The following is a 23,925-nucleotide window of genomic DNA, read 5'->3' as shown; positions in this document are numbered from 1 at the left end:
CCACCCCAGCTTGCAGCTGCCCCTTCCCATCTGGTCCCGTGGGGAGCCAGGCTTCCGGGGCCCGACCCTCCTGTGTGAACCGGAGCCCCCCGCCCCCATCCCCAGACATAGAGGCCCCGTTTTCAGGTCGCCGCGTTTTCTTTCCTACCTCCCACAGGCCCCTGTCCTCGAAATGTTCCTAGCCCCTCCTCCAGGCTATCCCTAGGACCCGCTGCCCCTACGCCCCCCGCCCCCCCCGCCCCATCTCTACCAGGTTATGCCCCTCGCAGCCCGCAGGAAGACGCTCGGGCCCGGGTCCCGTTAGCCCCGTGGGAACGGCTTGTCTCGAAAACAGGAACCAGGGCCGGGGGCTGGGCGGGGCGCCCCTTCCCCACCGCAGTCCGCTTCCTGCCCCTCCCGGCTTCCTCTACCCAGTACCAGGCAGGGCGGGGGGCAGAGGGGAGTCTGGGTGGAGGGGGAGAGGGCTCTCGGTTTAGGTGCCTCCCTCCAAGCCCCGCGAGGCCTGACCTCCGCTCGCGCACCCTCTGCGCGGCGGGTGGCGCAGCCCCCGCCCGCGGCCCCGGCCTCCCGGACGGCGCGGCAGGGGACGGGTTAAACTGCGGCAGGGACCGCCGCGTGCTGGGCGAGGGGGAGCCCCGGGTGGGGGAGGCGCAGCCGGCTGTGCGGAGCCCCGCGCAGGGGCGGGGAGGGGAGGGGGGGGCGGCCGCGGCGCGGGGGCGGGGCCGCGGGAAGCGGGGCGGCGGCGCGGAGAGCGGGAGGGAGCCGCAGCCGCAGCAAGGCCGGCGGGCGGGAGCGCACAGAGGTGGCGCGGCCCGGCCGGGTGCGGGATCCGTGCCGCGGGTCCCAAGAGTGAGTGAGTGAGAGCGGGCGGGGCGCCGGGCAGAAGAGGGCCCGGCCCCTAGGGGCGCCCCCCTCCCCCCAGGGCAGCGCAGGCGGGCTGGGGGCGGCGGGAAGGTTGGTGGGTGCGGAGTCTGCGGCCGGGGTCCGGGGTGGGAGGGGAGAGCCGGAGCGCCCTGGACAACCCGCGGGAGGGGGCGGCAGCCGCGGGGCATCCCGCTCTCCCCAGCCACGTTTCAGCGGGACCTTCTTCCACGGACCCCCCCATTTGACAGATGAGAAAATTGAGGCTCCGAGAGGCCAAGTGACTCTCAAGGTCACACAGCGAGGCAGCGGCAGAGCTAGACGGGGGTTGGCTCTGGGTGGTTCCTAGGAAAAGTCCACCAGAGAACTCAGTAGGGGGGGCCCACCTCCAGCCCAGGGGAGTTTGTGTAGGGGCGGGGTACCTTTTTGTGGGGCCAGGCTCTGCCAGCGTCGGAGGATGAGGGGTGTCAGGGCGTTGCGGCTGCAGAGCTTGTCCTGGACTGCGGATGAAGGGGGGGGGGCAGCTGAATGGGCGTGTGTGCGCACCCACGGGGGTGTGTGCATGTGTGGGAGGTACATACGTGTAGGTGCACTGTCTTGTGTGCGCGCACGTGTGCGATTCCAGCGCCTCTGTGGGTGCGGAACTCCAGGCTGGCTCGAGTGGGCTGCACGTCCGGGACCTGGTCCCATCAACGGGTTTGCATTTTGGGCTAGAAGGCTGGGTATGTGTGCCCCAGGGTTCCTTCCTGCAGGTGTGCGGGGTGTGAGTGCCATTGTATGTATCTGACGGAGGACCGGAGGCAAGTGCCTGAGGCTCGTGTGTGTGAATGTGTGGGGTGGTGTCTTACACCCTAACGTGGGCGCCTGGCCTCGGGTATAGAATGAGTGTGTGTCCCTAGCGTGGGTGCGTAAGACCCTGCCAGTGACTAGAGTTGCCTGCATTCTCCACCCCTCATGGCGCTAGCGCCCCCTTCTGGGCACCCTACTCCGTGTGCTCCGAATGTGGCCGGCCCCTGTGCACTCACAGTTCGGCTGTGCAGTATGGAGCCTGGGTCAAGGAACTCCGGGCTGGGGAGGAAGATGGTCTGAAGGGCTGAGCCAGGACCCCCGGGGCCTTCACTGAGGAGGTGGCTCGGGAGCGCGCGGTTCCCAGGCTCGGGCTTCCAGCTGACGCGTCTCGGCCGCAGCGGGCTCCCCCCCACCCCCCACCCCGCCCCAGGAATGTTCTGCACTTCAGCTCGCCTCCCCAAGGGCAGGCCCCTGGGGGCTGCCACAGCCCCGCCTCTCCTCCCCGGGAGCCCGGGAGGGGGCGATGCGGGCAGGACGCCTGGGTTCCTCCCTCCCTCCCATCCCAGGGAGAAATTCCTCCGAGGTCCCCTCAGGCTCTGGGTTCCCAAAATAACCCTGCGGGGGAAGGGAGGCTGTGGAGGGAGGGAAGCGGGAGGGGCGCGGAGCCGAGCCGCGGGGTGCTGCAGGTGCCTCGGGGGAGAGGACGCGAGGAGAACAGGGCCTACGCGGGGCTGGGGCACAAACCAGTCCCCGGAGTCCCGGCTCGCCCAGATCCCCGGGGAGCCCCTCCGCCTTCCCGCGCCTCCGAGGGTGAGCCGGAAGCCTCTCGGCGTGTCGGTTTCCTAACTGGTGGGTTGCACCATCCCGGGCCGGACCGTTTAACCCCGGGAGTGGCCGCGGCGGCCGACTCCGCCCCTGCCCAGCAGGGGGCGTGCCCGCCCCGCCCGGGGCCCGCCCGCCCGGGGCCTCGCCCCCCGCCCCCCGCCGGCACCTCCGCAGACTCGCTCTTTGCCTCTCCCGGGACAGGGGTCCGGTCCGAGCCCCGCGGGAGGCCCAGAGTGCAGCGTGGCCTAGCCCACCCGCGCCGGCGGCCATGGCGGGCGCTCTCGACCTGGACAAGGGCTGCACGGTGGAGGAGCTGCTCCGCGGCTGCATCGAAGCCTTCGGTGAGCGTGGGACGGGAGGGCACCCTCAGCCTGAGCCCAGCCCCGAGCCTGGGGCGGGGCCCCTGCCTCCCACGACAGACCCTCGGCCGACACCCACGCAGTCGCACCCCGCCACCTTTTTAACGAAAGCCTGCTCTTCATCACAGGGTGGAGAGAGATCCACGCGCTTCAGACAGATAGAATGTTTCCCTTCCCTAGTATGCTGGCGTTGAAGGAAGGGAGGGGTCCCCAGACTCTGGCACACGAAGAGCACTATCTGTCTTCCCGGAGGATCCGGAGGAACTCTCTATCTCTGGCCTGGGAGCTGTTTCCGGCTGATGGGGGGCGGCTTCTCTGGTGAAGGGGTGCCCCTTCCCCCAAGCACTCAGGAAATGACCTCTGGATTCCTGACCCCAGGGAACCCAGACTTCTTCCGCCCCAGCTGGTTCCCCTCGGGACGATGGGCCGGATCGGATGCTCCCCCTCTCCGGTTCTTCTTCGGATCCTGCCTCATCCCTCTCCCTCCCTACCTTTTCTCTCTAATCTGCCTCTTGGTTTCAGAGTCCTGGGAAAGCAGGTGATGGGCGGGGGGCCAGAGATCCAGCGGGCTCTGGGGTAGGCTTGAGGGACCCCAGCTACGGCCGAAGGGCCAACTCGCTTCTCTCTGATCCCTCGGAGTTAGATGACTCCGGGAAGGTGCGGGACCCGCAGCTGGTGCGTATGTTTCTCATGATGCACCCTTGGTACATCCCTTCCTCTCAGCTGGCGGCAAAGCTGCTCCACATATATCCTTCCCGGGCCTCACCACGGTCCTGCAGCCCCAGTCCATGAGGGAGCGTGGCTGCCCAGCCCAGGCCAAGATTGGGCTTCGCTCCTAGAGCGTGGGCCGCTCCTCCGTCCTAGAGTTCAGGGCAGCCTTTCTAGGGGGCCTAGGCTCCACCCCTTTCCCCCTCCCGACTCAGGCCTCGCCCCTTCCCGCCCCTTCCCCACCTGGGCTTTGCTCTTCTGTTGCCTACGGTATAAGACCTGTCCCTACTCCAGCCCGGGTCCCTCCTCCGGCCTCTCCCTCAGAACCCAGGCCATGCTTTCAGCCACCCCCAGAACCTAGCCCCCTCCTCAGGTTCACCCCACATCCCGCCTTTTCCGACGCGCCCATCCCAGATCTCACCCCCAGCATTTCTCCTAGGACGGGGCTCAGTCCTCAGCCTCCCTCCAGAATTCTAGACCCTTCCCCTGCTTCCCTTTCTAGAATTAGTCTCCATTCTTTTTTTTTTTTTTTTTTAATTTTACTTATTTATTCATGAGAGTCACAGAGAGGGAGGCAGAGACATAGGCAGAGGGAGAAGCAGGCTCCATGCAGGGAGCCTGATGCCCTACTGGATCCCAGGACTCCAAGATCACGGGCGGAAGGCAGGTGCTCAACCACTGAGCCACCCAGGCATCCCAGTCTCCATTCTTTATTTCCTTAATTCTCCTTCACCTATCAACAATCCCGGAAGGATAACTCCAATTCGCTGCAGGTGAAAACATGCCACCTGGTCAGGTGAGTCTTCCTTTTGGGGCTCTGTCTCCTCCTCTTGCTCCCTTTGCTCAGGCTTCAGACTGGCCTGAAGGAGAGGAAAGGGACTGTTCTGGGAGTTGCTCATGTGGGTTTGAGCCCCGGCTCTGTCCATGGTGGGCCTGCTGCTGCAGGGCGTGCCTTCCTGGTCTGGGCCTGGGTATTCTAATCTGCTCAGTGGGTGTGGGGAAGGAATGAGACAGCAAGTGGGGGGACCATAGTTTGGGGTTCTTTCCCCCTCCCTGGGGAGCTCCAGCCCCCCGGGGATGGTGGGGGAAGGGCTGCCTTGGGTGATAATGAGTTTCCAGCAGGTACTGGATCTCAGCATTCCCAGCAGAGTTTGACTTGAACCCTGAGCTCGCTGAGCAGATCAAGGAGCTGAAGGCTCTGCTAGACCAAGAAGGGAACCGGCGTCACAGCAGCCTCATTGACATCGAGAGCGTGTGCGTGGGGGCAAGCTTGAGAGCTGGGGAGGGCCCTTGGCATCCCACACCATCTGTGCTTAATAAATGTTTATTGAGTTGAATGTGTGAGGGTCATGTCACTGTCTTGCTTAAAAACCTCTGTCTCCCTGTCACCTTCACAATGTCTAGGCTGAGGATTAAGGCCTCTGATGGTCTCTGGCCAGTTTTCCTGTCTCATCTTCTACAGCCCCCTCCCATCCCATGCACTTCATCCTGCAGCTACACCACTGGTCTGCTCACCAATCTCCAGTCTTGCATCCCTTCCCACCATGGTGCTCTGCTCAGCTCGGTCCCCTTGCCTGCCTCTCTGTGTTGTAAAGACTCTGCTCAAGCATGGAGTGTCTGTGGGCTCACAGGTCTTCCAGGGCAGAATTTGTCATTCCCTCCTGTGTCCCACCCATGGCACTTGGTGCAGACACCATCAAAAGACCTGTGTCCGTGCCATGCTGTTTTGTGATTGTTTCTGTGTCTGTCTTCCCCAGTAGACTGTGAGCTCCTCAAGGGCAGGAAATGTGTCTTGCTCATCTCTCTACCCCCAGCACCTAGCACAGTGCTGAGTGCCTGACCAGGGGGAGATAGCGGGAGTTGCTGGGGGAGATAGTGGGAGTTGCTGGGGACAGGTGCATCGGTGTCTGGCACGGTGCCTCAGACTGTGTGGGTCCTCAGTCAGCTTGCATGGTGTGTCTGTGTGAGTGTGGGGGCCCTAAGGGATGGGGTATCTCCAGCAAAGGGCTCATTGCCCTTGCCTCACTTCCCAGCCCCACCTACAAGTGGAAGCGGCAGGTGACCCAGCGGAACCCCGTAGGACAGAAAAAACGAAAGATGTCTCTATTGTTCGACCACCTGGAGCCCTTGGAACTAGCAGAGCATCTCACCTACTTAGAGTATCGCTCCTTCTGCAAGATCCTGGTGCGCCCCAAGGGCCTGTGGTCCAGGGTGGAGTTTGGGCTGGGGGGGTATTGGTCCTAGGAGGAACAGGGTTAGGGTATGGGGTGGGTTGGGGGGTTTCAGGGTAACCAATGAAGGGCAGCTGGAGGGTGAGGAGTGGCCATCTGTGGGGGGAGGGGCCTGGAGGGGCTGAGGCCTCTCCTGCCCCCAGTTTCAGGACTATCACAGTTTTGTGACTCATGGCTGCACCGTGGACAACCCCGTCCTGGAGAGATTCATCTCCCTCTTCAACAGTGTCTCACAGTGGGTGCAGCTTATGATTCTCAGCAAGCCTACTGCCCCTCAGCGTGCCCTGGTCATCACGCACTTTGTCCACGTGGCAGAGGTGCTTTCCCCTCCCTCTTCCCCAAGCACCCTGGTGGGGGAGGGGCTTGTGGGGCAGTAGGGTGAGGCCCTCCTTTCCACTCACCCACTGCCTCCTCTCCGGAAAAGCCGGGCCAAATCCTGGGCCTGTTCAATGACTCACTGCCTTCCCCCTCCTCATTTGCACCCCCACAGAAGCTGCTTCACTTGCAGAACTTCAACACTCTGATGGCCGTGGTCGGAGGCCTGAGCCACAGCTCCATCTCCCGCCTCAAGGAGACTCACAGTCATGTTAGCTCTGAGACCATTAAGGTGCCTGGGATAGTGGGGCTCATGGTGTGGTGGTGGTCAGGGGAAGAACCTCATCAAGCCCTGGTCCCAGCTTCCCAGGTCCGGCCTCCCTGAGAACTCCTGGTAGTGTTGGGGGCTGTGCACTCCTGCCCCCATTTGACAGATATGGGAACTGAGGCTCAGAGGGGTTCAGTGCTTTTCACAGGTTACACAGTGAAAGTGGCAGAGTAGGGGCTCACAGGGCTGCCTGACCCCAAAGTTTGTGCTTTTCTCCTCTTTTTACTCATTTTTTTTTAACATATTGGGTGATGTATGTATAGAGATGTATATAAAGCATATGTAGAGATTAAAGAAAAGTTATAAAGAAAACGCTTGTGTAACTACCACCCAGGTCTGAGAAATAGAACATTGCCAGCCCCCGAAGCTCCCAGCACCTTAGAACATAACTCCCTCCCCATCAGAGGTAACCAATGCTATGACTTTCGTAATGATGACGGCCTTGCTCTTCTTTATAGCTTTACCACTTACGTATGAATCTCAAAGCAATATGGGATTTTTGTCGCCTGTTTTTGGATCTTCTATGAATGGAATTCTGTTGTATGTTATTTTATGTCTTGCTTCTTTCAGTTTTACGTTCTGTTACTTAGAGCAGTTGTTCATTCAGTTCTGTTGCCGTATAATATTTTATTCTAAGTCTACCGCAATGGATATAGCTACTCTACCATTGAACATCTGGAGGTCTTCCCAGTTTGGGCTGTTACAATCGACACAGCTAGAAACGTTCTTCTGGATCTTTGTCGTGTGCTGCTTGCCTTCCTGAGCCTCAGTTTCTTTTCCTGTTAAATGTTGATGATATTCCATGCCCCAGCCTGGTGTAGAGGTGTGGTCCTTGGCAGTGGGTGTTCCCTTGAGCTCATGACCCCTGAACTCTGACCCCTGGGGCTAAGGGAGACAGTACAGTGCTGGGGGACAGTGAGGGAAGATTTTCAACCTTTCACCCATCCCTGACTCTGACTCCTCATCCTCTCCTATATTTCCAGGGCTGCGGGGGAAAGGCAGTTGAGCCAGTGATGTGTGTATGTGTGTGTGACCCTTTGCCTTTTGCCTCCCCTCCCCAGCTCTGGGAAGGTCTGACAGAACTAGTGACGGCCACGAGCAACTATGGCAACTACCGGCGCCGGCTGGCAGCCTGTGTGGGTTTCCGCTTTCCTATCCTGGGTGTACACCTCAAGGACCTGGTGGCTCTGCAGTTGGCGCTGCCTGACTGGCTGGACCCTGCCCGGACCCGACTTAATGGGGCCAAGATGAAGCAGCTCTTCAGCATCCTGGAGGAGCTGGCCATGGTGACCAGCCTTCGGCCACCAGTGCAGGCCAACCCTGATCTGCTGAGCCTACTCACGGTGAGGGGTTGGGAGCAGGGATGCTGGGGGGCCGGGCACCAGGGTGGACAACCATACCTGGTTTTAGATTTATGCAAGGCTGTGGATTTGGTCTTGAGTTCTAGGTTCTGATCAAGGAACTGAGATCCAGCCTGGGCTCCAGGGTTTGGAGTGGACTCTGAGATGAGTTCCAGGCTCCAAATGGGGCTATGGACTAAGGTCTGATTTTGAGGCTGGTATGTGGGCTTTTTGTGCTGAGCTTGAAGCTGGGCCTGGGTCCTGGGTTGAGTTCCTGGGAATGGGTTATATTGAAGGCTTAGGGTCCAGCTCTGGGTTCTGGATGCAGGGTGGTTTCTAAATATGGTCTTTTTTTTTTTTTAAGGTTTTATTTATTAATTCATGAGGATGCAGAGATATAGGCAGAGGGAGAAGCAGGCTTCCTGCAGGGAGCCTGATGTGAGACTCTATCCCAGGACCCAGGGATCACGATCTGAGCCAAAGGCAGATAGATGCTCAACCACTGAGCCACCCAGGCATCCCTCTAAACATGGTCTTGAGCTCTTAGAAAAGGCCTGGGATTGGTCTTGGACGTGGTTTTGGGGTCTAGGATGAGAGTTAGGTTCTAGTCAATCTGGACTAGGTTCTAGACATAGAGTAGGGGCTTGAGTTTTGGGTCTAGTGTGAATTCTTAGTTGTTTCCAGGCTCTGGGCTGGGATCGGGATTTAAATCTGAGTGGGATTCTGGATGTTGGGTTGGGTTCTAGGTTGGGGCTTAATCTCAGAGCTCTTGGCTATGTTCTGACCTAGATTCTTGGCTGGATTCTTGGCAGTGCATTGTGCTCCAGGTTTGGGCCAAGGTGTGGGTGCTGGTTCTTGTGCTAGGCTGGCGTGTGGTTGCTGGCTCAATCTCTTGACACTGAGATCATGACTGGAGGCAAAATCCAGGCTGCACACTTAACTGATGGAGCCACTCAGGTGCCCTTCTAGGGTGTTTTCTAAGCTGGACTTTGTCCTGAGTCTAGCATCTGGACTGGGTTCCAGGATGAGTTGTGACCTCTAGGTGGACCTATGACCCTGGGCTCTGGACAGTGGGTTCTTGAGGACAGCAGGGGCAGTGGGTGTGATCAGACCTGTGTGTCCCAGGTATCTCTGGATCAGTATCAGACAGAGGATGAACTCTACCAGTTATCCCTGCAACGGGAGCCACGCTCCAAGTCCTCGGTGAGATAGGGAATCCCTGCTTCCTAACTCTGCCTAATGTCTTCCTCCCCTACTTCTGCCCTTCCTGAAAATCTCAGGACGGGAGGGTAAGCAGAGCTCTCAGAGGCTACCTCACCTCTCTAGCTTGTTGGGCAGGCAGGCTCCCTTCTCCCCGTGGCCTCCCCGCTCCTCTCCCCTGGGCTCTGGCCTCCCTCCCTCTTACTCTCACTCAGTCCTGATCATCCCTGTAGCCAACCAGCCCCACAAGCTGCACCCCACCTCCCCGGCCCCCAGTGCTGGATGAGTGGACCTCAGCTGCCAAACCCAAGCTGGACCAGGCACTCCTGGTGGAACACATCGAGAAGATGGTGGAGGTAAGACTGTGGTAGCCAGCTTTGGCCCCTGAGCAGTTGGGAGACAGGTCGGTAGTGGTCAGTGAAGAGTGGTTTTGCCAGGCCACTACCCCCGGATTGATACCAGTGCCATGTTCAAGGGCCAGCGCTCCCTCCCAGAAGGCAAGGGGCATAGCCAGTGGGTGGGGTTGGGGGTAGGGGCGTGAGAGAGGGAGATAAAGTGGGAGATGGAGAGCCACTCATGTCTGAGACACCCTTCCTGACATGGACTGAGAACGTGGGCAGGACGGGGCTGTGCCTGTTTTATTTTGCCTCGTGTGTCCCTCTGTGTGCTCCAGTCTGTGTTCCGGAACTTTGACGTCGATGGGGATGGCCACATCTCACAGGAAGAGTTCCAGATCATCCGTGGGAACTTCCCTTACCTCAGCGCCTTTGGGGACCTCGACCAGAACCAGTGAGGAGAGCTGGGGGCTGGGGGAGCGGGAAGGCAGGCTCACTTCCCCTCCGTGTCAGCTTCCTCCTGTGCAAGATGAGGCCACTAAACCAGATGATCTCGGCAGAGGAAGCTACCAATGCAGGGAGGGGCTCTCATCTCAGGGGAGAGGTTGCCGGCTGTGGAGGCACAGGGTTACCCCACTTGTTCAGATGGGGGGGCTCCACCTGAAGCTTGCAAAGACTGGCCTGGGGACAGAAGTGCTGCTTTACTTGTGGAGCTCATAGCTGGCAAAAAGTGTGGGCAAGTTCAATTCCTGGGTAGCCTGTTTTAATGAATAGAAAAGAAAGGCCTGTAATTAGCAGCACCCACGTACTTATCAACAATTCACATATTGACAATTTGGACAAACAGCTGGTTCCCTGAAGTAGGTAGGACATGTACCCCACAACCATGTTTCATATCCTTGTTTTGCTGAACTCTAGTCAAAATTTATAGTCCGACTTGGGTCGAGTTATATTTTAATGTTACTCATATTTCAAAAATCTGTTGTTTTTTTTCATATTGCAAAACTCCGTGGTGAAAAAGAAATCCAGGTAGTAAAATAGATTTATGGTGAACAAAGCCCATGAAGTAAGAAGTGAAAGTTCCTTTTTTCCTCTCCGATCTTTCCTATCAGGAGAGGTTATATTATCTTTAGCAACATGTTAGCAGTGTTACTGGCTTGGCAACACTGTATCCTTTTTTTTTTTTTTTAAGATTTTATTTATTTATTCATGATAGTCACAGAGAGAGAGAGAGAGAGAGAGAGAGAGAGAGAGAGAGAGAGGAGAGAGAGAGGCAGAGGGAGAAGCAGGCTCCATGCACCGGGAGCCCGACGTGGGATTCGATCCCGGGTCTCCAGGATCACGCCCCGGGCCAAAGGCAGGCGCCAAATCGCTGCGCCACCCAGGGATCCCAACACTGTATCCTTCCAGTCTTTTTTTTTTTTCTCCAAGCATGTACAAGTTGATTTTGTTTGTCTGGGTCTGTTCCATGGACAAACAGGAGTATCCTATACATCTGGCTCTGCCCATGGTGCTGGTTGTAGTTGCTTTGTTTCTGTTTCTAAGAACTGAGACCGAGTTCTAGGTTAGGTCCCTGGGTTGGGGGGTGGATTTTTTTCCCAGGTCCCATTTTCAGTAAGGGGTCAGCCCTTGAAGACCTTGGATATAGCTTCACGCAGGGGTTTCACCCTTAACTCTCCACCTTCTGCACGCCCCAAGCTTCGTGCCCAGCTCATCTGGGTATCAAAACCCAGCACCTGGCTCACTGTGGGGTGGGGGGACCAGCACCCCCCCCCCCTCCAAGAGCAGCCGCAGCATCTGCTCCTCACTCCCTGTCTCAGCTTGAAGCTTGCTCTTTGTTTCTGTAACCTGGGGATTACCATTTCTTTCTCGAAAACTCACCTGTGCATTTAAAGCAAATCTGGATGTATTTTAACTAGGATCTATGTATTTGTAGCAGTAGGGTTTTCAGGTTTTTGTGTCATTGTTGTTTTTTAATCACTGTCTCGGTAGAACTGCACATCTTGTTTTTTTGCTTTTGTTTTTGTTTCCCACTTAACCCTTTACCATGGACAGCTTTCCATGCTGCTTCACGCAGAACGACCTCATTCTTTAGAATGGTTGCAGTGGATCCCACTATGTAGCTGGGCCTTCATTTGCCTCACTATTCTCCTGCTGATGGACATGTAGACTGTTCCCAGTTTTTCGCTATTAATATACGCCATGCTGCTGTGAACATCTTTGTACCAATGCACTCAGGCCACTATTTCTGTAGGAGAAATTCCTAGAAGTGGGATAATTGGATCAAAAGATATGCACATTCTAAATTAGGAGAGAGACTGCCAAAGTGACCTCAGGCAAGGTTGTGCTGGCTTGCACCCCCATCAGCAGTGAACAAGTGCCCATTTCCCAACTTCCTTGCCAACAGTGGACAGTATAATAAGCTTTACAATTTTGTCAGTCTAATTGGCAAATGGTGTCTTGGTTAAATTTGAATCTCTTCAATACTAGTGGGGGTAGGATATCTTTTCATATGTTTATTGGCCTCTTATATTTCTTCTGTGGACTGCCTGTTCATATTCTTTGTCCATTATTCCACTGGATTTGTTGGTCTTTTTCTCATCGAATTTCAGAATCTCTGTTAATGGATATTAACCCTTTGCTGTTGAACGTGTTCGCAAATATTTTCTCCCAGTCTGTCATTTATGTTGTCTTTTGCCATATAAAATTTTTTAAAAATGTCGTGTGCTCAGTATGTCAGTCTTTTCCTTTATGGCTTCTCCAATGTGTGTTATGTGTAGAAAGACCCTCATCTCCTGGAAATTACAAAGATATTCTCTTACACCTTTTCAGATACTTTGATAATTTTATCTTTTTTACATTAGCGTTCTCAGTTCAGTGAGGAATCTAGGGTGATATTTTTTTGTAAATGGCCAGTGGGCCCCCAAATGCCCTATTGAACTGAAGGATCACCTGGATCACGTCATGGACCCCCACATATAATGGGCAGGAACTTCCAATAATGACCAGCCCTGGCAGAAATAGTTCCTGGTGGCCCAGGACCTGTTAATGACACAGACACTATTGTAAATGCTTCATATCCGCTGCCTCACTTAATCCTCGCAACAAAAACTCCCTGAGGCACAGGGATTATCACAATCCGCATTTGTAGAAGAAGAAACTGAGGCACAGGGAGATTAACTACCCCAAAGGTCACACAGCCAGGAAGTAGCAGACCAGAACTTGAACTGTGGTCTGTATCCAGAGCATGTGGTCACTCTTTCCCTAAAATGTGTTGATGGGTGAGGAAAGGGTTCTGTGGGAAGCCCTGGATTATGTGGGGAACCCAGAGCGCAGGTGTCTTTCTGGCATTCACTCACATGACAGTGAGACCCAGGCAGCTTTTTCCAATCTTGCCTGGTCCTGGAGCTCATCAGAAATCTCTTAATTCTTAGGGCTCCCAACTGGTGTTCCAAAGAGCTCACTTTGGAAAACAATGTGGGAAAGTGCACAGCCCTTTTAGTTAGTATCCACGCCAAGTGTGTAAAGTGGGCAGGACAGGCCTTATGATCGCCATTTTTGTGGTGAGGAAACCGGGGAGAGTGACTTACCCAAGACCTCACAAGTAGTATCGGCCCCCACTCACCCCCTCCAAGCATCTGCCTGCCTTTGGCTAGCGTTCTCTCTCCTGCACTAGGAGTTCAAAATCAGGAGTGGGGTGAGGATCTTTTATTTGGTAGGGAGGTTCCCAGTGGGATGGATTAGGCGGGTGGTGGGTGGTCCCCGGGGGAGGGGGCCCCCCCTGAGGCGCTCCCCCTCCCCCGACAGGGATGGCTGCATCAGCAGGGAGGAGATGGTCTCTTACTTCCTGCGCTCCAGCTCGGTGCTGGGCGGCCGCATGGGCTTCGTGCACAACTTCCACGAGAGCAGCTCCCTGCGCCCGGTTGCCTGCCGCCACTGCAAGGCCCTGGTGAGCCCCCGCCCCAGCCACGCCCCTGCGGCCCCGCCCCGGCCCCGCCCCTGCCGAGCCTGCTTAGCTGTGGCGACCTCCCTAATCCCGCCTGCGTCTCCCCTCGGGGTGCTGCGCCTACCTAGCCAGCTCCGGGGGCGCCGCACCAGGGTCAGTCCCAGCCCGTGCCCTTGAGAAGGAAGACATAGAGTCATTAGCCCTAAAGACCTCTTCCCCAGCACGGCCCTCTCCTCTATTTCAGATCCTGGGCATCTACAAGCAGGGCCTCAAATGCCGAGGTGAGCAGGGCTGGTGGGCTGAATTTGGGGGGAAGAGTTACTTTCTGGGTAGGGACCATTTTTTTGTGTGTGTGGGAGCAATTGCGGAGCAGCGAAGTACCTTGCAGCCAGAGAGGCACGATAATTATATTGAAGTGGGGGGGGGGGTAGGCTTCAGGTGGCCTTTTTTGGTGAGCCAGTGGCCCAGGAACAGAGAACTCTGGAGAGGGCTTGGCTCTGTGGGCAGGATGAAGAGAGCACCGTGGAAAGAGATTGTTATTTTGGTGGGGGGGGAGGGTGCCGCTCAGGAGCAGAAGATACTGGGGAGAGGGGCCTGCTAGAGAACCAGGTGGAGGGTGTTCTGACCAACGCCTGGCCGGCCTCCCCATCTGCCTCCCCCAGCCTGCGGTGTGAACTGCCACAAACAGTGTAAAGACCGTCTGTCGGTTGAATGCCGGCGCCGGGCACAGAGTGTGAGTCTGGAGGGGTCTGCACCCTCACCCTCACCCACCCATCACCGGGCCTTCAGCTTCTCCCTGCCCCGCCCAGGTAGGCGAGGCTCCCGGCCTCCAGGTAAGAGGGGGATCTCATTGTGTATTGGCCTGTGAGGGGAGGGAGGCAGGGCCATCCTGGCAAAGTATTAACTTATCCAGGAGGGAAACCATTCCAGAGTTTGTAATTCTATTATTTTGGTGGGGGCGGTACAAAAAGGTTGAACAGGTAAGGGGGCCAGAGGGTGGCTCAGGAACCCTTGTTCTTCTGAAGCTGAGAGAGGCTAATACAGAAAGAAGAGTAAAAATGAAAGGCCTTCAAGAGTCCAATCACAGGATCACCTGGCTGGCTCAGTCAGTAGAGCCCGTGACTCTTGATCTCAGCATAACAAGTTCAAGCCCTATGTTGGGCATAAAGCTTACTTTAAAAAAAAAAAAAAAAAAAAGATTCCAGTCACACTCTTACTTTGTGAAGGGGATTGACATTAGATTGAAGAGGGAATCATGTCAGCCATTTGCTTGCATTTCCCTTTTTGGCTGCTCTGGACACCATTCTGAGAAAAGTCCCTTGCCCTGAAAATCTTTGGTGGCTCTCTTGGGGTCTCTGGTGGTTTTAGGTCAGTTTGCTGAATGATAATTCCCCCAATGATTATTTTGCTGAGAACAGTCTGAGGAACCACATTAAACTGGGGTCTAAGGCAGTTGACCACAACTGTTTGGATTGGCATAAGTCCTCAAAAATAGAAAAGATGAAACCATTTGCATCGAGCCTTCCAGAAGTGCTGGGGTCTAAGACATGAAACACACAAAATTGACATTTTAAGCAAACTGCACTGACAAATCGGTGGTGGTGAAAAAAGCTGTAGCAGAATGAAAACTTGGAAAAAGAGCCTCAAAAATGGGGCAAGTTGGTCATTCAGTGAATTGGTTTTTGGTGGATGGGTCTGCTTAGGGATGGGGTGGGGTGCCTCCTGTGAGTGGGGGAAGGGCTGTTGAAGGCACAGGGACCCTGGAGAGACCTCCACCCCCACCTGCTTCCTTGCAGAGATCCGAGAAGAGGAGGTGCAAGCAGTGGAGGACGGTGTATTCGACATCCACTTGTAATGGATGGTGAGTCCTCCCTCCGCAGCCTGTGCCACTGAGGGCTGGGGGTATGGGGGAGGAGGCAGTGGGAGGATCAGGGAAATAGGCCCTCTGCCCAAATGGCCCAGGTCAGGTGGACTCCTACTTTTTGGGGGAGGATCTTCCTTACAACCTTTGGTTGTTCTTGTTTTTTCCTTCTCAGTTGTGACTGGATCAAGCACTCCTATCTGCCTTGGAGAAAAGACTTGGACCAGAGCAGGAAGCCTGGGGTGCTGGGGCAGCAGGCTGGGGCTGGGGGGTGGGGTGTGAGGGTGGCATGCAGCTGGAGGTTGGGCCAGGGCTGGCGTCCCTAAGGTTGTACAGACTCTTGTGAATATTTGTATTTTCCAGATGGAATAAAAAGGCCCATGTAATTAACCTAGACTGGCAGATCCTAGAATCTTCATGGGGGGGGAGGCAGGATGGGGGGGGCGGGGAACTGCAATCATAGGGACTAGAGTGTTGGAGTCTAGAACTTTGTAGTCAGAGAATCCTGGGAGATCTGGAATCTCATGTATTGGGACTAGAATTGGGGGGTAGAACTTTAGAAGCAAAAAACCTTGGAACATAACAATTTGGGGAACTGGTGGTCGTGTATAACCACAGCCTTCAGCCTATAGCTGAAATTCCTTTACTTGACAGGTGACCTCTCAGCCCCTGCTTGACTACTTCCAGCAATGGGGACCTCACTGCAGAGAACCATGGGGGAGAGAGGGCAGCCCAGAGTGTCTGCGGGTAGGGGAGAGATGGGGGTGGGGCCTCAGGCAGCCCAGGCCCCAGGAGCCCTTGCTGGGCTTGCAGGCCTTAGGGTGGGGGCTGCACTCCTTAGGCTTGCAGTCTCCTGGCCTAGTGCTGCTGCCAGCCGGAAGGACGGTGACTTCCAGAGGAAATGCATATTGATCCTGCTCTCAGCCTCCTGTGGCTTCTCCCAACCCAGCTCTTCCCTCCTGAGTTTGCAGCACAGAGGTTTTGGGGGTCACCGCTACCTGAAGATGTCTAAGACCACCTCCAAGGCTGGTGTGGGTGGAGAGGGTGGACTGAAGGTTTTCTAAGGATTCTGAAGCCAGGCCAGGCTCCAGCAGCAGCCCCCCCCCCAAGAGTGGGAGCTACCTCTTCAACCCCCCTAACCTGTCCTACAGCAGCTGTGGGTTATCCTGGGGGTGGAGGTTTGAGCACCCCAATTCCTACCTGCAAAGCAATGGCCTCAGCCCCTCCCTTGGGGTTCCCTGACCCCATGTCCACCTCTCCCCTTGAAACCCCACTCCTTCTGGGCCACTCCTCACTGAGGTTGCCTCCTCCCCCCTCTTGCAACTTCTGCACTGCAGCACCACCCTCCGTTAGGCCCCCAGCCCTGTCCCCCAGCAGGTCCCTCACCCTACCCTTCCTCGAGTCCACAGCCCCCTCCTGCCCTTCCCCCTCTGAAGGCTGTAATATCCGTTTCACGATTTGGGGGCTGAGTTGCTATAACAACAGACGGTGATTGTGTTGTGAAGAGCAGCTCCCTCCAGTGCCGCCGCCTCCCGCGCTGCCTCCATCCCTGCAGCCTGGTCGGCTCCCCTCCCTGCAGTCCTCAGCCCCAGCACGGCCTCTTCCCAGTGTGCATGTGTGTATGGATATGTGTGCTCAGGTCTGCCCTGCCCAGGGAGTGTAACATGTGACTGTCATCTTATGGTTGCCTGTATGAATCTGGTATATGAGCTTTTATATCGTGTGTGTGCACAGACACACACGCTGAATTTGCTGCATTTTCCTTTCACCTGTGTCCCCGCTGGACTGTGCCTGGGGGAAGGGCCACATTGGGTGGATACCTTTTGGGGAGATGTCTTGAGGTGGTGGGTCCCGATGATGGTGGGTACTCTGAACCTTGGACCTTAAGGGGGGAGACATTCCTGTGGCTGGGGGGAAGGGCAGAAAGTGCAGCAGCTGCCAGGTGACCTTTCCTGCCCTTGATGAGCAAAGGTGGCCCAGGGAGCTGAGGGTGGGGACAGAAGACAGATGCGCATTCTTACATCGGTCCCTGTCCCTGCCCTCTTCCTATCCTGTTTTCTACCCATCTACAAGGGTCTGACAGAGTCTCTGAGTCACTGCACCTGTCTGCTTGCCTATCTGTGCCCTGGTGCGTGCCTGGACCAGTCTGTGTGTGTGCGTGTGTGTATGTAGGCTGTAGGGAGAGGAGGAGTGGGGGATGGGTGGGGCATGGGCTGTGGGGTCAGAGAGGTCATTTCACATCTCCAGGCCCTGACTCAGCAGTTCCCATTCTCTGGTTCCTCTAGTGGCCTTGATGGGGCCAGCCTGAGGGTCTTTCCAAGGTCAGAGTGGGTCTCAAGTCTGGGACCTGCCTCAGGAGTCAGTCCCAGACCCCTAGGAGATGCCCTTGCAGTCTGGGTCCCCTCTTCCCCCATATAGTCAGAGAGGAACACCACTGATGGGTGGGTATGTGTGCCCCTCTACTAGGTAACTGGCCACTGTGCAAGGTGCTTCATGGGGGCAGAATGACCCTGTGCACAAGTCCTCCATGCACACCTATGCCCTGGGCATGCATCTACCTCTGAGAGCCTAGGCACCTGTGTGCTCAAGTTTGTATGTGTCTCTGTGTTCTTGGACAAGCATGTGCTTCCTGTGGGTGTCTTGCCCCGGCGGGGCATTTCTGCAGCTGTCCCTGGGTATCTCTTTGGGAATGCCTGTGTGCACATGCATAGGTGTGCATGACTCTGAGTGTGCCACTGTGTGCCCATGTGTGCAGCAGTGGAATGTGAGTGTTCTTGCATGTTGCTTCTGGCTAGAGAAGCATCACTTACTACCCGCTATGCAAATCATAGACCCTGCCACAGATGTCAGGGTTCTGGGGTAAGGTGGCAGAATGGTCTGGCACGCACACACACACACACACACACACACACACACACACACTCACACACACTCTTGTTCCAAAGCCCAGTGTCCACCTTTGGTACACACACTAGGTGCCAGGTCCACCTTTGATTGGCCGAGTGAGTGAAGGGCTGTTGTCCCCTTCCTCCCACACTCATACCTGCACACAGCTCTGCAGACTCCCTCATGGGGAAGGCCTCAACCCAGCGCTTGCTCATCTGAGACTCCTGGTTGAGGGGAGAACAGAGGACTGAACTGCTGCATTCCTTCAGTGATCCAGGCAAAGTGCAGCCTTACCTCTGCCCCCAAACCACCTCCTACCCCAGTCCAGAGTTCTGGGCAGGACTGGGAACCAGGGTTCAAATTCGGATTACCATCAGGCAGGGTTGGGAAACCCCAAGCCCTCAGGTCTACCCCGCCATCATCGCTTTCTGTCCCCCACGTCCTCCTTCCTTATCCCAGGAGAGACCCTCACGCCTCAGCTCTAGGGGAAGCCGGGGACGCCCTCGCGCGGTGGGAGGCAGATGCCAGGCTAAGGGCTGGAAAAAGCCCCCAGAGGCCTCCGGCAGGTCCTCCTTCCCTAGGCTCCAGGCAGCCCGGGCCCGTCCCTGGGCGTAGCCAGTAGAGGGCGCTGCGGCCCGGGCCCCCTCACCGATCCTGCTCGTCGGGGGGCCCCCAGTCGGCGCCCACAGCCTCTCCTTGGGCACGTCCCAGTCCCAGGCGCTGCTACACTGGCCGGCGGGTCGAGGGATGCGGGACCCGAGGGCGCGACCCAGAAGGGGAGAGGCCAAGGCGCCTGGGTTCCCGGAAAAGACACTGGGACTGGGGTGGGGGTCGGCCCGTTTGGGAGCCGGGGCGCCTGGGCTGAGGACCGCGAGAGGCGGGGAAGAGCTCGGATGCCCTGGGGCCGGGACGCCTGGGTCCCCGGCAGGGGAGGGAGGTGGGCCCGTGGAGCAGCGGGACTGGCGGCTTCTGCGCCTTCGCATTGGCTTCGCCGCTCGTCCGTTAGCACCGCGTGGCCCAATGCGCGCGTCTGGGGGGCGGGCACTGGTGCTGATGCTGCCGTCAGTCGGTGTTGCAGGGATGCGGCGGCGGGAGCAGCCGCCCTGACTCGCAGAGCATCCTCCGAGCGGCACCGCGGCGGGGCGGGCGGACGAGCCGGCGGGCGGGGACGGCGGGGAGCGAGAGAGGCGCGAGGCGGCCGACACCGCTGGCCCCGGCTCTACCACCCGCTGGAGACGGGGAGGCCCTGGGGCTCCGATCCCCACCCTCCAGCTCCTGGCGCCCCTAGAACCAGGTACGGGGTGGGGGTGCTGCGGCGGAGACGGGCGGGGGGCGGGAGCGGATCGGGGGAGGGGAGCGTTCGGAGGGGCGGGGGAGGCAGGAAGGATGGATTGGGGGGCGGGGGCGCTGCCGCGCTGAGAGGGTTGGCTGGGTGACAGCGAGGAGGCTAAGTGGCTGAGGAGGGGGTTGGGGGTAGGAGGCTCCCTGTGGAAGGGGCACTGGCTCTGAGCTGGGGTGAATGGAGAGAGGTGGGAGGGAGGGTCGTTGGGGGAAGGGATGGGGCGAGAAGGAGGGGCATCCGGATGGCTGGGAGGGAGGCTCTGAAGGGGGGTCCCCAGTCTGTGCTAGCCCCAAGGGCTGGAAGCAGTGTTCGTCCAGAGGGGCTGGGAAGCTGTTGTGCTCTGAAGGGTCTGCAGGGGAGAAGCCAGCGAAGAATTGGGCTTAGTGGGAGAAGGGGAGGGCGCTGGAGAGGGGAAAGAGAGAAGTGGAGAGGCGAGGCAGGAGCAGGGGCCAGGCCAAGGGCTTCATACTGGGGGGCACTATTGAGGACCAGGCTTTACTGGGGGATGGGAGCCAAGGGGAGAGGAGGTGAAGGTGCCAAGGTGCTGGAGGCAGAGATGGGTCTGTGCCGGTGGAGAGCCAGGAAAGATGGGGGGCCTGAGGGAGAGGAGCGGAAGCTTGCGGGGGAAGGTTGGGGGCGGGGGAAGGTTGGGGGCGATGGAGAGGGAGACTGGGAAATCAGCAGGAGGGGGCTGTGCTGGGGTGGGAACGCGCTGGGGGCGGGCGACAGGGTGATGGTCAGAGAGTGCTGCAGGGAGAGGCAGCTGCAGGGCCCTGGGCTTGCTCCCCCACCCCCAAAGAGGAGGGGACCATTTCTCAGGTCCCAGCCTCTCCCCCAGCTGAAGGAGCCATCTGCCCTGGGTTCTTTGGGCTGGGTATGAGCTCCTGAACCCCTGATGGCCCTTTGGAGGCAACATTGGCTTTTCCGGGGGCTGCTGCCTTCTTTACTTGTAACCCCCACTGGAGTCCTGGGCAAAGGCATCTGGTGCCTCATGGAACAAGCAAGGACTGGGAGGGGATTGTTTCTTGGTGCCTGGAGGTGAAGGGGGTAGTTGTCCAGACCTGGAGGGATGGAATAAACCTTAGAGGGTAGGTCTTGGGTGTTCAGTCCTCTCAGCTGCTTTGGGGATTTCCATACCCCTCTGGTTTTGTACCTGTGTTGGAGATGGGGTGGGGTGGGGTGGGTGAGGACCTCCCCCTCACTCCCACCCCTCCCTCTGTCCACCTGCCTTGTGTCTGGGTATTCCTTCTGGGGGACTTTAGGGCTTTACATTCTCTACCTTCTGCCAGAGAAGTAGAAAGAGGGAAAGGAGGCAGAAGGAAGAAAGAGTGAAGGGAGGTCGGTTGGTCTGTTAATCGTGAGGCCTTCTGTTTTGTGGATGCTTGAGCCACTCCAGTTCCTAACTCCTCCTGCCCCCATGGATGCCTCCGGGGATGCTGGCATCTGAGGCTGGGTTGGATCTTCTTGAGGGTTGGGGAGAAGGGTATAGCTGGAGGTTCCTTCACTCCTACTGGAGAAAGTGTCCTCAGACCCATTCTAGCTTCAGATCTGGGTGGCTGGGGAGTTCTCTCCAGGAGTCAGGATTCTGTCCTGGCTTGTCAGCCTGGGCTGAATCCACGCTATGGGCTCCTGAGAGGCTGGGGCTGGGTTCTGGAGGGGCTGTTAGGGACCTCTCTGGGAAGCTCTCACTCTCAGCCTGGGTCCAGTTGCTGCCTCCTGCCCGCCCTTGTCAGTGACACAGACAACCTGACACCGATACGTACACTCGGTGGCACCCACCCAGACACACACCTACACAGACACACACACCTGCATACACAATACACCTCCCGGCGGCACACCGCCTACATTCCCCTCCCGGAGAGACTGCCACCTCGCTGCCTGCCTCAGAGACCTCCCCCAGGTGCCCTGCTCTCATGTACATGACACACACATACACACACACACACACACACACACACACGGCCCCTGCATACTCCCCAGAGCCCCAGCTCTGCACTGTTGGCCTTCACCCATAGTACACACACACACACACACAGCCCCCCTACCATCTACCCATTCACCTCCCCAGGTTTACACGATCATGTCAGCACACCTGCACTCTTCCATGCACACCCGCACCCCTGGAACACACCCTCCTGGACGCCTCCTACCCCTGTCCACATCATGAAGTGTCACGTTAGCATGTTGCCTCAGGCCTTTGTGTGTGTGCATCCCGGCATACACTCATGCTTGCTAACACCCTTTATGCCCTGGCTCACCCCCTGAGCTTCTCCCCCATTTTCATTCACTCCCGTACACTCTATATCTGCATACCCTGGGAGAGGCCCTCCAAATCAACCCCATCCCCCAGCCCCAGGCCCTCCTACCCCTCCTGACCATGGCCACAATCCTTCCTGGTCAAGCTACACCTGGCCTTCCTCAGAAACTCCCACCCCTGGCACTAATCCTTGGGACTCTACCCCTGCCTGATGCTGGAGCCACACTGTCCATTCATTCCCAGCTCCAAGCCCAGCCCCCAGGGGGACACCGACCATGTGTCTCACATGCCACCTACGCTGCTGCTCCATCTGTTGGGGCGGCTCCCCACCCGGCCCCATCCACACCGGCAGGCCTGTGGGGCTCAGAGACACACTCAACAAATAATCCAGCATCTGCACGGCACCTGATCATTTACAAAGCCTTCTTGCCACCACCACAGGGGCACCACGTAGGCTCAGCTCTGCCCCTCACTGAGCCTCAGTTCCTCATCTGTAGAACGAGGGTCCTCATACCTACCTTATGCCTTCTTGCAAGGACTAGATGAGGTGACAGAAACAACGGTACATCATGTTCCTACTGTGAGCCCGGCTCTGGGCTAAGTGCTCTGAACTTTACCGGATGTATTTGCCAGGAACGGATCGAGCCTCTAGCAAGCAGCAGCTGTTTTCATCATGGTCATATAACCTTCCACACACATGTGCTCACACCTGTCATGGATACCCTTAGGAACATTCCCAGGTACCTCATGCTTACTCACAAGGCTGTCCCTGGAAACCATGTGTCCCCTCTGTATCACTGGGGTGTGCCCACCCAGGTCGGTATCCCCCAGCTGTGCACAGAATAGGGGTGAGCTCACCCGTCCCCTGGCTTGCACCCAAGCTCCTCGGTGCCTGTGCTCCAGCCCCCACTTTGCCGAGTCATTCAATTGCACCTCAATCCCCAGCTCATCCAACTCCTCAGCCCCACACACCTGACAACAGCCTCATCATGCATGCCTTGAGCTGCCACCTCTTGTGCCAGCCCCCTGTGTGCTTCCCTCCATGTACAGAGACCTGCGCAGGGACCCTCCCATGTACACACCATTCACTTCCTGCCAGTGCTGCTATGGGACAACCCTCTCCCATCTTCCTAGACAGGAGGAGGTGCCCCCCAGAGTAGGGGAGGGTCCAGGGGGCAACATTTGAGTCTCAGCTCTGCCACTTCCAAGCTATATGACCCTGGGTGGTGGGGGTAGCCATTTCCTCTCTGAGTGTGTTTCCTCATCTGCAAAAGGGGGCAGTGATAAGACTTGCCTTGATTACTTTCCCCACCTGGTGGAATCAAAGGAAACATGAGACACGTGGAGTTTTGCACATTGCAAGATGCTGAGATGAGTAGTTTTAAATGTAATCATTAATAAAACATATACTTTAGTCTATGCTAGGCACTGTTATAAAGTGCTTTATGTATATTAACTCTTAATTTTGACAATGCTGGTATTACCTCTATTTTACACATAAGGAAACTGAGGCCCAGAGGGGCTGAGTAGTTGGCCCAAAGTCACACAGCCAGAAAAGGGGTAGAGCTGGCATTTGAACCCAGGCTCCAGAGTTAGCGCCTCTGGTCACTATTTGTTTTTTGCTCATAGCTGGGGTGTGGCCAGGTACGGACATGCTCTAGTTCTTCCCAAAAAAGTCATCAGGGCTGGAAGGAGGGAGCAGAGAAGTGAGGTCAGAACTGCTTGTGGCCCACCAGGCCTGGCCCCTCCCAAATGATTCAAGGGCCCCCTCCTGAGTTTTTCTGAGCAGTAGTCATCCTGCCTCAGCTCACAGTCTCCACAGAAGGGGAACTCACCACTACTCACCACTAGCCCCCACCCCCCCACCTCCCACTCCCCCCACCCCCGCCCTGGAGGCAGCCTACTCCACTGTTGGATGCTTTAAATTGCCAGCAAGCTTCTCTTTAGCTCGAGCCAAAAATCTCCCTCCTCCTAACACGCACTTCTCCCACCTGTCCACGGGCTGCCTTCTGGGGCCACCAGAATGTGTGTAAACCCAGCTCTTCCTCCCTGGCGCCTGGGGGAGGCCCCTGCTGTCACACTCCCAGCTGGCATGAGAGGGAGCTGGCGTGAGGAGAAGAGAGCCAGAGGGAGGCTGGCATTCCCATGGTTGGAGGTGTGCGTGTGTGTGCATGCATGAGCACGCATGCGTGTGCGGTGTAGATGTGGCCAGAGATGGGGGTGGATGATCTGAGGAGAAGGCGCCCAGCCAGGGGCTCTGCCAGTGTGGGCATGGACAATCTCTGCTCCCGGAATTTGCATCTGTTTGCTCAGGTGGCAGTGGTGGTAAAGGCCGGGTG

General features: G+C 57.2%; 2 protein-coding genes across 58 annotated transcripts in view; both read left to right on the top strand.

Annotated features, from left to right (window-relative positions):
* The first annotated feature begins 734 nt into the window (after positions 1–734).
* Positions 735–15,494, top strand: RASGRP2 (RAS guanyl releasing protein 2). 20 transcript variants are annotated; one of them, XR_012001635.1, is made up of 18 exons: positions 745–849; positions 2,677–2,816; positions 2,963–3,580; positions 4,276–4,338; positions 4,665–4,796; positions 5,576–5,726; positions 5,917–6,090; positions 6,264–6,380; positions 7,478–7,759; positions 8,882–8,959; positions 9,190–9,312; positions 9,630–9,745; positions 10,508–10,689; positions 10,990–13,240; positions 13,482–13,518; positions 13,900–14,070; positions 15,034–15,098; positions 15,274–15,494. XR_012001635.1 is itself a non-coding variant. In XM_026004534.2 (17 exons), the coding sequence occupies exons 2-16, from the start codon at positions 2,744–2,746 to the stop codon at positions 15,090–15,092; spliced, it is 1,821 nt and encodes a 606-aa protein (XP_025860319.1). In that variant the 5' UTR covers positions 735–849; positions 2,677–2,743; the 3' UTR covers positions 15,093–15,098; positions 15,274–15,494. The 20 variants fall into 20 exon arrangements, 10 of the variants coding, with proteins under 10 accessions (XP_025860319.1, XP_025860318.1, XP_025860315.1 ...); XR_012001629.1 differs by having other exon boundaries at positions 748–853; positions 3,478–3,580; XR_012001626.1 differs by having other exon boundaries at positions 748–853; positions 3,478–3,580; positions 10,484–10,689.
* Positions 15,495–19,047: 3,553 nt separating this feature from the next.
* Positions 19,048–23,925, top strand: part of NRXN2 (neurexin 2) — a 107,102-nt gene continuing 102,224 nt past the window's right edge. For 37 of the 38 annotated variants that reach the window (XM_072758332.1, XM_072758322.1, XM_072758321.1 and 34 more), the window contains exon 1: positions 19,049–19,278. The gene's annotated coding sequence lies outside the window, so the exon portion shown is untranslated. Of the gene's footprint in view, positions 19,279–23,925 lie in introns of all 38 variants that reach the window. The other variant, XM_072758329.1, reaches the window with a different exon arrangement.

This window comes from Vulpes vulpes, chromosome 5, assembly GCF_048418805.1.
Source record: "Vulpes vulpes isolate BD-2025 chromosome 5, VulVul3, whole genome shotgun sequence".
Taxonomy (NCBI): Eukaryota; Metazoa; Chordata; class Mammalia; order Carnivora; family Canidae; genus Vulpes; species Vulpes vulpes.
This window is presented reverse-complemented; position numbering and strand designations above follow the sequence as displayed.